General features: G+C 34.8%; 1 protein-coding gene across 2 annotated transcripts in view; it reads right to left on the bottom strand.

Moving 5' to 3' along the window:
• LOC150103949 (cubilin-like) overlaps positions 1-13,179 on the bottom strand; it is a 283,125-nt gene that overhangs the window by 185,820 nt on the left and 84,126 nt on the right. For both annotated transcript variants that reach the window (XM_090397190.1, XM_090397189.1), the window contains exon 5: positions 11,289-11,402. In XM_090397190.1, coding sequence (XP_090253316.1) covers positions 11,289-11,402 — 114 coding nt within the window. The remainder of the gene's footprint in view (positions 1-11,288; positions 11,403-13,179) is intronic.

Below are 13,179 nucleotides of genomic sequence, written 5' to 3'. Positions count from 1 at the left end.
AGCAGTATCACTGTAAACCCTTATCCATCTCAGTTATCACTATTAATAACTAGTTATCAGTTATTATATACTGAGTCAGTTATTATATACTTACCCTTCACAAAACCATGTTGCCCCCCATACAATATCCTATTTCTGTCTATCCATTCCTGTATTTTGCTACTGAACAACTTCTCCACTAATTTGACAACTCCTTGCATGCTGATTGGTCGGTAATTTGCTAATCAATCTTGGAGCCTTGCAACCTGACCCTGCACTTTTAATACTGGCTTTCATAGCACTTTCCCACCACTATCACTTTCAAACCAACTTCCAATTGCCTGAGGTAATGTGCACATGTTTATAGTGCCAAGTGTCCCCTGGTGGCAAAATTTTGTACTATTTTTTATCTTCTATAAATCAAAACCACATGTTCCAGTGAACTTAAACCAAATTTGGTTTAATTTCATCCAATACATTCTTCACTATAGTGCTGTGAACACCTCCTACTAGGCAAATATGGTTTTTTATGTTCTTTTTTCTGATATCAACTGTGCATCCAGTTTTTCCAATGTATGGAATTCCAATGTATTTCTCATCATCATCAAATTCCTGCCATGCACCCTCAAGGGGTATACAGGATATGATAGTACTACACGAAAAAAAATTACATCATTACTAACTTCCTATTTACAATTTTCCTCCAAATCAGTCTGTTACTTGTCAAGACTCCAACATTATCAGATCTTATGTTGTATTTCTTTAAATTATAATTATTTCTTTTCACAGACATTTAATAAAACAGATAGATATAGCTCTGCTGAAATGGTTTTGTTTCAGTGTGTTATCTCTTGGTACAGCATGCTGTCAATTTTCTTTTTATTATATCAGTTTTAATCAAGGTGGTTCTAATCCATTGTAGTTGAGATAATTATCATTTATGCAAATTTAATCAATATCTTTTTGAGAGTATTTATTATTCCTAGCTTTTGTGTTGTGGTAAGAGCCTAGATGTACAAACCCATGTATATATGTGCAGGTTTGAGATCTAAATGAGTTACGAGCGTAACCATGAACAGCAAGGAATTGTTTTTTTTTGTTTCTATCATGAATTGTATGTGCTTGTGTTTGTTTAAATGGTTAAAGGTGGTTTGGTGGCTCTGTGGCCAAATTATGAATGCCATCAACAAACCTAAGCCAAACTTTGTTTTAAATTTGCAGTTGCAAAAGGTTTCGGTTTGAAAGTTTCCATAAAGTAGTTTGTAAAGATGTGGGATTCAGTGGTAAGTCCATGGTTGCCCCTTCTTTTTGATTAGAAGTAGGCAAAGAGGGCTCAATGATAAGCAGAAATTTGTTTTTTATAGAAAAAAAAGTGTGCCACTGAGGGACATTTGTATAGATTGAAAAAAATCAAAATGAAAAAATGACCATAATTAATAAAAATATATTTTATTTTTATTGATTATGGTCATTTTTTCATTTTGATTTTTTAACTGAAGAAATATAAAGAAATGTTCTGAGTTCTGTTTCTCATGAAGCAGCAGCAAGGGAAAACACAACACATTTAAGATTTCAGAATGAATATAAAGAAATTATATAATTTAGAGAAACAAAATCAACCATACAAGTTTTCATATCCACTATTATGGTTCAAATTCTGCATATTCCACCATCAAGTAAAAATTTTAAGTTACTATGTCATGATTAGCCCATTGACTGCTTCACAGTATGCTTGAGCTTTTTAAAGATAAAACGATGTGCAAATATCCTAGCCTTTTATTATTCATATTCCATTGCAAGAACACAAATGATACTAATTGACAAAACAGGCATTTGTAGTGATGATTTAGTATACCCAATAGTCAAAATAAGGTAAAAAAAAACATCATAGACTTAGCATTATGTAAATCAAACTGAAAATTAAACTCCCTCTGGAGATTTTTTTACTTGTCAATGAAAAATTATCAGTTGTCACAAATGAGCAGAGAACTTTTTTTTTAAATCCATGAATGGAGATATAATTCAATGCTGATAAGTGTAAAGATATTCACTTTGGCTAGAAAAGAGAGAAGTGTATTGTTGTTTGCTCAACATAATGAGGAAGTGACAGTCCCGTACATATGGTGTTAATCAGACTATGACCAGATTTCCATGCACAGATCTTGTTCAGGTGAACCAATTTCTGTTCTTAAAATCAACAAGCATCACAAAAACCTTATGATGCTCAATTTATTTATTCATATGGGGTTTCCCCCCCCTCCATTACTCAACCGTCCCTTAGGACATTGCATCCTCCTAGTGAGGGAATAAGTATGTATTTTATTATGTAGATCCATTATGCATGTATTTTATGTAGTTCCATGTGTGTGTTCATGGGCTCGTTTGTCTGTACTGAGGGACGAAAAACCCAGGTTTCTGGGTGGAAAACTCTCTACCTCCATATGAGACCAACTCACCTTTAGTTTTAGCAAACAATAATTCACGTCATGGACGAGATTGAACCCAGATCTTGCTGACAAAAGGGCTTCATGTATACTGACTGCGCTACAGAGACTTATGATGCTGACTGATGAATGACGAGACTGATTATAATGTTAATGGGGAAGAAAAACAGTTTGGAATGGATAGATAAGAATAAATATGGAAGAATAACTATTCAATGCATATAGCAGTCTAGTGTCAGAAGCTAATGAGATTGTTCAATTAATTAGTGCTCACTTTGCTAAGATATATCAACTGGTTGTATGTAACATGGTGCACAGTGCTACTGCTATATTGGATGAAGACTTAGAGGTGTATGAAAATGAGGTTGAAGAGTTGTTGCACAACCTGGATAAGAATTTGTCAACAGTGAAGTTGTATACAGTGAGTGTGAATCTCGGTTTAGTCCTTGGGCCATTGTTGTTCAATCTATATATTAATGACATTAATAAAGGACTGACAGAAGATTTGCAATTGTTTTATGGAACATCAGCAAGTTTGTTAAATGAATGTTCAGCAGAATTGGTTAGGCCTTTTTGTATTACTTGAGTCTCAGCTCAGGAATGATAGTTCCATTGTAGAAGGGGTACAAAAACTGATGTGCTAACTACTGACCTATCAAACTCTGGTGTGGTAGTGAAGATTTTTGTGATAGTGAAGTTGGGTAGACAAACAAGCTATACTCCGCAAAGAGCAGCATGGGTTTACTAAAGAAGGTCATATTTCATAACAATGTCACAGCCGAGTTAGATAAAATGAATGGATACACTATGATAATGTTGGATTTCACTAAGGCATTTGATAGGATACTACATGAAAAGCTGTTGAATAAACTGGAGAATATGGGATTAGAATACAAACTCTTGAACTGGATTGGTGGATGGTTGACAGACATCAGGAAGTTGTATGCAGTGAGTGTGAATCTGGGTTTAGTCCTTGGGCCATTGTTGTTCAATCTATACATTAATGACATTAGGAAGAGACTAACAGAAGATGTGCAATTGTTTTCCAATACTGAAAAGATATGCAGGGCAATCAGGGATGCTGCTGATATCCAGCAATTACAAAATGATCTGAACAGGCTGAAAATTTGTGCAAATGAAAATGGATGTCAGTTTAATGCTAGTAACTGTAAAGTTATGCATTTTGGTGTGATGAGATTTCCAGCAGTATATTATATTAGCTGGGTTATGCTATGAGAAACTGATGAGTCTAGGAATCTTGGTGAAATGCTGGATAGGAATTTGAAGTTCAAAGGTCACATAGCAAAAGTTGCAAATACAACTAAGAGAATAATTGAGATGTTGAATCAAACCTAGACATGTAAGGATAAGGGTCATTTTGCCTCTTTATAAGGCCTTGATAAGACCACACTTGGATTTACTGTGTGCAGATTTGATCTCCTGGGTTCTAAGGGGATAAGAAGCTGTGGAAAGGGTGCAAAGAAGAGTTACAATGATTATATTCAGATTATGGAATTCAGATTATTCAGATTTATGAGGACAGATTACGAGCATGTGGGTTGTAGACAATGATTAATGGGAGAAAAGGGTGATATGATATAGGTCTATAAACTTTTGAATGGATGTTTATACATGTTCATACTGTTGTCATGGGAAATTTCATTATATAGAAGGTGGGGAGAGAACACAGGATCATCCATGGAAGTTAAGTTTGTTTGCAATCAAGAAAGGGATAAGAGCTAGGTTTTTCTCTCACAGAGCAGTGAGTGAGTGGAATAATTTGCCTTTAGGAGTAGTGAGTACAACTATTGCGATTGAATTTATGGGAAAGTATGACAGCTGGTTTGGGTAATTTATAGCCTCCTCAATAAGTCCTTGACTTCCTGGAGGTCTCAGACAATAATAATAATGATAGAATGGGAGGTTCATGTCTATCATCATCCGCCTTTGGAGTATAAAGAATGTTAATAATGATGATAATAAAGGAACAGACAATAATAAGAGGAGGAACGAGAAGTGGTTCTATTTTTGGGAATCATGGAAAACAAACTAAACATTATGAGATCTTGTATTATACATTGCATGTTTTGTGCAATGAAAAAAAAAAAAGTTTCCTAAAAAACGATGCCATTCCCACGAGACCCACATTTGTACATCTAAAGGTGAATTTTGCCAAATTCACCTTTAGATGTACTTGCTTTCTGTATTTGCAGTAATCTGGATGTACATGAGTTTATGTCCAAGAGTATATAGTCTCTGAGGCATCCAAAGGGTCAGGAAAGAATACTATTGAGACAAGGCACGGTATGAATAGCCTTCCCAAGTTGGGACCTGCTTACCATAAGATATGTGATCTTGGAGATGTAAGGGTATTCAGTACTACAGGACAGATATACTGTTTGTTACTCTTGCATAAAGGGGAAACTTTTTTTTGTTTTGGACAGTGTCATGCTTTAAGTGAGGTATTTTGGAAGGTGCAGTCTTTTTCTCAGAAAGTGCTAGTTCAACAGTGATATTTCTTGATGGAAATCTTAGAGGTTCAGGTCTACATTTGTAGGTACAGGTAACCCTCGTATAATGCGGTCTACAATTTCTAGTAACCCTTTATTTTATTTTTTCATATTTTTCACCACGGGATTTAAAAATCAAATTATATCTTTGTTAAATTTGTGTCTGCCCATATCGCGCAAGTAGTTATAAGTATTGAATTTAGTTTTATTGTATCACTGAATAAGGTACTGTACAGAGGCTTTTGCAGTCTGTGTCATTCTCAACAAATAGTGCAATTAGAGATTGATGGAATAAAAACAGCACTAATTAATAAATCACATGTCCCCTCCTCACAGAAACTATGCTGTATAGACTTAAGCAAAACCATATGTTGCACCAAAACACAGTAACTAAAAACTATTGTCCAATTTTTCAATTATGAAATAAGTGTTTGTTTTATTGCATTTGAAATTCTCAATGTCATTATGACAGATCACAAAGGCTAACTTAAAATAAAATACTACCAAGAATTGAAACATGTCATATAATGAATGTAAGTTCGCCTGCCAAGAAGCCATACAAACTCACACAAATGTTTCAACCAAGGATTGAAACTTTTGTGAGAGTTGAGCCAGTCAGTAATGGGAAGTTCCATTGGAACGATAAATGACACCCTGTTGTGAATGTTGTTATGACAGTTTCAGATGTTATGGAATTCGATTGAAGAGAATTAGCATTTCAACTCAACACTTGTCGGTTGCTTTTGTCTTTGGGTCGCGATCTTTTGTTAATACCGCACCAATCATATGCACGTGTTTATAGCTGCTGTCTTGTGTAAAACAAAATTCAGCTTGTACTTATTGTAACAATTAAAAAAAAACTTAATTTATAAGCGTATAAAAGGATATCACCTGTAAATCATTTCTGCCAGGAAAGTGCATTTAAATAATTTAAAATCATAAGTGTGTTATTCTCAAGCTCAGCAGTTTATTTTTCTGGTAAGTTACATACATATGTAATGCTTTTTTTTTTATGTAAAAGTTTATTTTTATTGTAATGGCTACTAAAACTGCAATGAAAGGGAAAAAAACAACATTGAAGAGGAAATTCATGTCTCTCAAAGAAAAAATTAAAATCTTGGATCGGTTAAAAATTGGAGAAACACCAAGAGTTGTTGCAAGGACTCTGAATTTAAATGAATCAACAATTCGAACAATCAAACAAAATGAATATAAAATCCGAGAAAGTGTTTACTGCTGGGTCAATGATAAGTGCAAAGTGCTTTGCTCGTGTTTGCAATATTCTAAGAGAAAAAAAATGGAGAAATCTCTAATGATTTGGATAGAAGATTGCACTCAAAATAAAATTCCTTTGGATGGACACCTTATTAAGCAAAAAGTTTTCAAAGTTTATAAACATTTAAAAGAACTCAATCAAGATTCTTTAGAAGAAATCTCTCAGCGTGGATTTTGAGCCAGTATAGGTTGGTTCGAAAACTTTAAAAAGCGGTTTTCTTTGTATAATCTTAATCCAGGGAGAATCAGCATCAGTAGACGTTGAAGCTGCCCAGAAATACCCAGCAGAACTTTTAAAAATCATTAAAGAAGGTGGTTACAGTGCAGACCAGGTGTTCAATGTGGATGAATCTGGGTTATATTGGAAAAAAATGCCAAAACACACCTATTTTTCAAAAAATGAAAGAATCAGCTCCTGGATTCAAAGTTTCCAATGACAGAATTACTCTACTGTTTTGTAGTAATGCATCAGGTGATTACATGACGAAACCAATGTTTATTGACCAATCCGCAAATCCTCGTGCGATGAAAGGGCTCGACAAGTCCACCCTACCTGTTTATTGGCGGACCAAAAAAAAAAGGCATGGGTTACAGTGTTGTGATCCCAATATTTTATTTTTCTTCTTTAAATTTTGTTATCAGGTACACTAACTATTTTCCTAAGACCTTGCCTATGTGAGAGCACTTTGTTACCAATCTGTCTAACAATTCTAAGAATATTTATAATTTTTACAGACTGCACCACCTAGAACTTGTAGATTAATAAAAGTTAATCAAGGGATTGGTAAGGAGTACACAAAAACAACCCGAAATACTCAATTGTGACCCTATACTACTTTCTACTAATTTTCTTCCCGCCCAGATTCGTACTTAATTTTTACAAGTGGTGCATCGAATTCCATAAAGAAAAAAAAACAGCAGCTTAAACAAAATAAGTTTTAATTAACAATTATACAAGTTACTAATTACACAAATTTTAAGAGATTCATCTAAATATGATTATACAATACATCACTTCTGATGGCTCTAACGTTTTCCACAGAAAAAGCACAAAGGTTTTCTATTTTTATCTTACTATCATATACAAAGTCTCACTCTCACACTATAGTCTCAAATATGATTTTCCTCTTTTGAGTCTTAGTTAACATTTACTCCTTGGTTAAATTTTCTTTAAGCATACTTTCAGATATATTCAAACTCTGACTTAGTTAAAAGCTGTACCAATTCTGACAACTCCAATATTTTTACAGAAAACACTCTAAATTCTCATAAATCTCAATCACTATACACATAGCATCAATCTCTCACCGTAATCTTACAATTCTTAAAATCTCAATTATCAGTTATTCTTTAAATAAAATCCTCATAACTTATCTCAGAGATTTTTTTTATAATTAAACTCGTAATACACTTATTCTTCCCATATTGTTTTGCACAATAACTTTCTTTCTTAAAGTTCTTTCTAAGAAATGTCTCTGAGTCTCTCTTTTAAGTTAACACAATACTAACTCCATGGATTTACACACTAAAAATAAGTGACATAAATTCTACTTATCTATTCATGGAGGCTCCGTTCCTTTGTTGCACAGAATTTACAAGGCATACCTTGTAAACACAGCACTTGCTCCTTCCTCAGCATGGAGATGCTGTAATTGTGGCTGATATCAACCCTGATTTAGGTTGCCAATATACATTCATAAAAAAAAAAAAAGATGTTTTTGTGCTTCTTGTTAGGAGCAGAAGTCACAATTTACACTTGAAAGTGTTTTGGATTTTCAGATCTATTGGAAGGATATTGGGCAACATCCAGTTAAAATTATGTGTAGAGGGGTTAAGTGTACCTAAAATAGCAATTTTCCATTTTTCCTTATCTTGTGCGAGTATATATTGATTTCTATCCAAAGTCTTCTAATGGGGCATGAGATAAGCAAATGAGATAAGCAGTGGCAGAACAGTTAAAAAATATTAGAGAAATGAAATCAGGAATATACAAATCAATACCTGAGGTAGAGATATCAATCAGTTGGGAAATTTGAAAGTGCAGTTTAAATAGACCGACTACAAATGCTAAATTATGAAGGTAAAAGTTACAAAATGATGATTTTCAGTTGGTGTGCTGCATTATTTATAAGACCTGGTCAAAAGGTTGAATTTCTGATTACTTGGATAGCCTCTGTTCTCATAATTAAATAAAAATAAAAAACAAAGTGACAATTACACAGAAACAGACTATAACAAATTTGTTAGAGAAACTCAGGAAAGAATAAGCAGGTTAATACTAAACAGGACTTGTTCAGAATCAGGTTTACACCTTAAGGCAGTGATGACAATAGAAATATAGAAATAGTGTTTCAGCTATTTATGCACAATTTTTAGTTAAGATAAATTAAAAATTACAGATACAGAGCACAGGGAAATATTACGAGAGTGGACCAATGGCATCAATAGCAGAATCAATAAAAATGGAGATGTTAGAAAGGAAAGTGTGAGCAGTGCCAACTTGAAGTTACTGAAACAGAACAGAAGAGGAAACAAAAGAAGACAAGGTCTATAAATTAAAATACCAAGAAATTATATACTTGGTTTAATCCTTTATCCAAAGTTTGCACCTGAAATATAATCAGGACTAGGGCAACTTGTATATAAAAGCTAATGACTTCACATCATTTGCCTTAGTATACCATAATGCAAAGCACATATCATTACGGGTATGTATGTATGAGGGACGTCTAGAAAGTAAGTTCTGACAGGCTCAGAGAAACTAAAATATAGTTACAAAAAAACTTTATTGGAAATTAAAGTAGACATCTTTCACTACTTTTCTACATAATTTCTGCCACTGTTCAGGCACTTATCATAACGGGGCACCAAGAGTTGTAGACCTTTGTTGTAGAAAGTTGCCGCCTGTGATGCAAACCACTTATTGACTGCTTCTTTGACCTCGTTGTCCTGAAACCACCGGCCACTAAGGAAAGATTTCAGATGTTTGAACATGTGAAAGTCGCTTGCCACGAGGTCAGGACTATATGGGGGGGGGGGGGGGGATTGTTCCCAGCCTTCTTTAAAAAGTCATACCCATCTTCATACCATTGGAAATTCATTGCATGTTCTTCATAAACCTCAATAATTTGCCGATGAATTTCAGCTGCTTTAACATTCCTCACATTCAAGAAATGGATAACTGACCTAATTTCACATGCAGCAGGAGATTCGATTTTCTTAGACATTATAAATACACACCAAGAAGCATAAGCACTGCAAGAATGGCTGAAAATGGCACCAACGCCTTGCTAGCGAATCAACGAACTCAGCATGCATGCATGCTAATTGCAGTGGTGCAGTGAAAATATTTAAAAACGGAACTTACTTCCTGGATGTCCCTCATATAATGTTATACATTATGGGAAGGTTCACTACCCAGGCTGGTTTTGACCTTTATTGAGGTCTAGTCGGTGAGAGCCAGATCCAGAGGTGATACTAAGGTTGAAGTAATGCAAAAGTCATATTTTCATGAGTTGACAAAAGGTGTCACGCCTTATTATAATACTCTGGATTAGAGATAGTTGTCGGAAGTTTTTCCACTTGGTTATACTATAAATTAAAGATACCAAGAAATTATATACTTGGTTTAATCCTTTATCAAAGTGTGAGCAAACAAAGTTTGCACCTGAAATATAATCAGGACTAGGGCAACTTGAATATAGAAGCTAATGATTTCACATCATTTGTGTCTGGGTAGTGACCCTTCCCATAATGCTTAGCATTATACATACCCAAAAGGATATGTGCTTTGCATTATACTAAGGCAAATGATGTGAAGTCATTACTTCCAATATACGAGTTGTCCTAGTCCTGATTATATTTCAGGTGCAAACTTTGTTTGCTTATGCTTGGATAAAGGATTAAACAAGTATATAATTTCTTGGTATCTTTAATTTATAGTATAACCAAGTGGAAAAACTTCCAGCAAGATAAGGTCTAAGTGGATTGATGTAGTTAGTAGTACCTTAGATGATCAAAATGTAAGATTTGATGATACTGGAAATGATACTAACAAAAAACATTAACTTGAAAACTAATGATAAAAAGCTACTATATAAATATACATGATAGTATTACATAAATGTAAATTTATATAGTACTACCAGCCCGCATCTTGATGGTATATATTAGGAAATGATGAAGTTCAAAATTATCCTTGCTCACTCAATAATTACATGGTTGATTACTTATAGGGCACACTATGAAAAGGAATGAACATTGGTTGAAATTTTCAGCTCAATGCATTCCATATAGTCCATGCAGTTAACCAAGTGGCTATGCACTTTCAACCATATGCCTGGGAAAGGAGTGTCCTAGGTTCAATTCCCATCGCGATGTGAGGAGCTTAAGGATATTTCTCACAGCCAAGTTAGCCAGTCTTGTAAGTGGACAGTAGGGTTTTTCATCCTGCAAGCAGGCAAATCAGCCCCATAAACACCTATGCTTCCTGGTGTCTCCTATGACTGTAGCCTGTGTGTGCGACCACCTTATCCTCGGTACGGGTATGGCTTAGAAGAGTTAAGAATAGCTCTGTAACAGGCCACTAGGCCTAATACATGAAGGGAAGAAGAAGCATTCCATATAGACTGTGTATAAAATGCAGATATCAACCCAAATTATCTAGCTATGACTTTTAAGTGAGCTCCCATCCAGTATATACAGATACAATAATTCCTCCATTCAAACTACAGCAAGAAGCAATTTGCTGGTTGGATAACTGAAGGCACAGATGACTAAGGTACAACTGCATAATATTACAAATTAGCTGACACTAATTGATTCAAAGACTGAATGTCTTTTGAAGGGTGGAGATAATTGAAGAATCACTGTGCTTTAAAATAGTGAAAATGAAAACTGTTCATTTTAGAATTAGCTTAAAATTAGAGGATAAATTTAATAATATTTAAATTACACCATAATGTTAATTCTGTAACTGAAATGAATATTTATGGAAACCCTAAGACTGAAATGTAACATAGGTAATTAAATATTGCAAAATTAGCCAATTCAAATAGTTATCCACAAATTATATACTTACCACCTGTTCTGAAATATGCTTTAAATTTTCTGGTTAAGCTTGATTTTGTCTGTAACTGAAGGTCTAGGGTAATATTTGAGCCGTCAACAGGACCAGTCCAGAGAGTAAATGGGTCTGAAACAAAGTCGGATCAAAGATAATCATCCATTTGCATTTCTCTAATAAGGTTAGTGTAAGTGAATACACATATTTACTTAGATATTCTTACCAAACAGAGATAACATACTGTTAATTCTGTTTGGGCTTAAAAATATATATATATATAACTGGTGGTTGAAAAATGGCATGCATATAACTACAGGAATTATGAATTGGAGTATAAATCTAAAAAAAGGAATGATATAAATATCAGACTTCTAGTGCTGTCTGCTAATATACAACCATGCTATCAAGAACAAAAGGCAACATAATTTGACATTTGTGTAATCATATCAAGGGAAAAAAGTGTGTCCACATTATTCAACCTGAACAATGCAGAGGCAAATTGACACCTCACCCTTTCTTTCTGTGGCAAAATGGTAGAACATGAGCCTCACCTGAAATATCTTGGAGTGAGCCTGGACAGAAGCCTAACCTATAAAAGGCAAATCACCAACCTGCCCAACAAAATTAGAATGAGAAACAATATCATTTCAAAGCTCACTGAAACAATCTGGAATTGTGGTGCAGAAGTCCTAAGGTCATCTGCACTAGCCCTCACATTCTCTGCAGCAGAATACTGTGGGAAAAAGGCACCCACTAGCAATATAGACACCCAGCTAAACTACATGCGCACAATTAGTGGAAAACTGAGAAGAACCTCCCCCTCCCCCGGCTGCCTGTCCTATCTAACATTGCTCCACCAAACATACGGAGAAGACAATCCTCGATTAAAGAATTTAATAAAGTGATGAGCAACCCATTCCTCCCCCTGCACCAGAGTCATAAATCCACCTAGTCCTTGCCTAAATCAAGAAAGCCTTTCTGGTCCATGGACAAACTCTCTTCAGCTGCCTTACTATCAACACCTGACATGTGGAGAGAGAACATTGATCCAACAAATGGCTTCCTGGTTGAGGATCCCTATGCTCTGCGGCCTGGTTTTGTTCTTCCTAGGAAGATTTGGTCATCCATCAACGGGATCAGAACTAACCAGGGCAGATGTGGCTACCTACTACATAAACGGAGGCTGCTAGACCACCCATATTGTGATTGTTCCCCCTGTGGCCCAGACAATTACTCATATCGTGAACGACTGCCCACTGTGCCAATTTCACGATGGTGGCCTCCAGGACATCCATGAGGTGATGAATAAGCTCCTGGATTGGCTTTCTAGACTGGACATTGACCTGTAGCTGTATTGTGTTCCTTTTGCCATAAGAATAAATAATCAAGGAAAAAAGGCTACAAGCAATTCAGTAACAAGCTATTTCCAAACTATCATCGCCAATATCATCTATTGTTCCCAAGAATTGTATATTCTTAATTATGAGTAGTTGTGGCATCGTTACTATCCTACTAAATGTTATTAGTACTAAACTAGTAGTATCCTACACAATTTCTATAGTGAAGTTCACTATAGCACACATTTCTATAGCAAATTACCAAAAATCTCTAATCAAAGGCTTTAATAGCATTTCTGTTAATGAAGAGGTTCATTATTATAACGAAGGCATATAATTTATCCACATATGACATTTTAAGTATTCAAAAGCATGTGGACTAAAAGAAATGTAGCATCATTGATAAATTCATTAAATGGAACATGTTCCATTTAATGGATTTGTATCTGTTGAATTTGTACCTGTTGTTTGTATATTAAACACAGAATTAATTTATATTCAACCAGCCTTCTCCAAAGTTAACTATTTTTGGTAACTTGATTTTACTGTAAACCTTAAATTCTTCATAA

This window comes from Typopeltis vanoorti, chromosome 8 (genome assembly GCF_054136105.1).
Source record: "Typopeltis vanoorti isolate ZY-2024b chromosome 8, IOZ_Tvanoo_1.0, whole genome shotgun sequence".
Taxonomy (NCBI): Eukaryota; Metazoa; Arthropoda; class Arachnida; order Uropygi; family Thelyphonidae; genus Typopeltis; species Typopeltis vanoorti.
The sequence above is the reverse complement of the archived record's forward strand: the minus strand, read 5'-3'. Positions and strand labels throughout refer to the sequence as shown.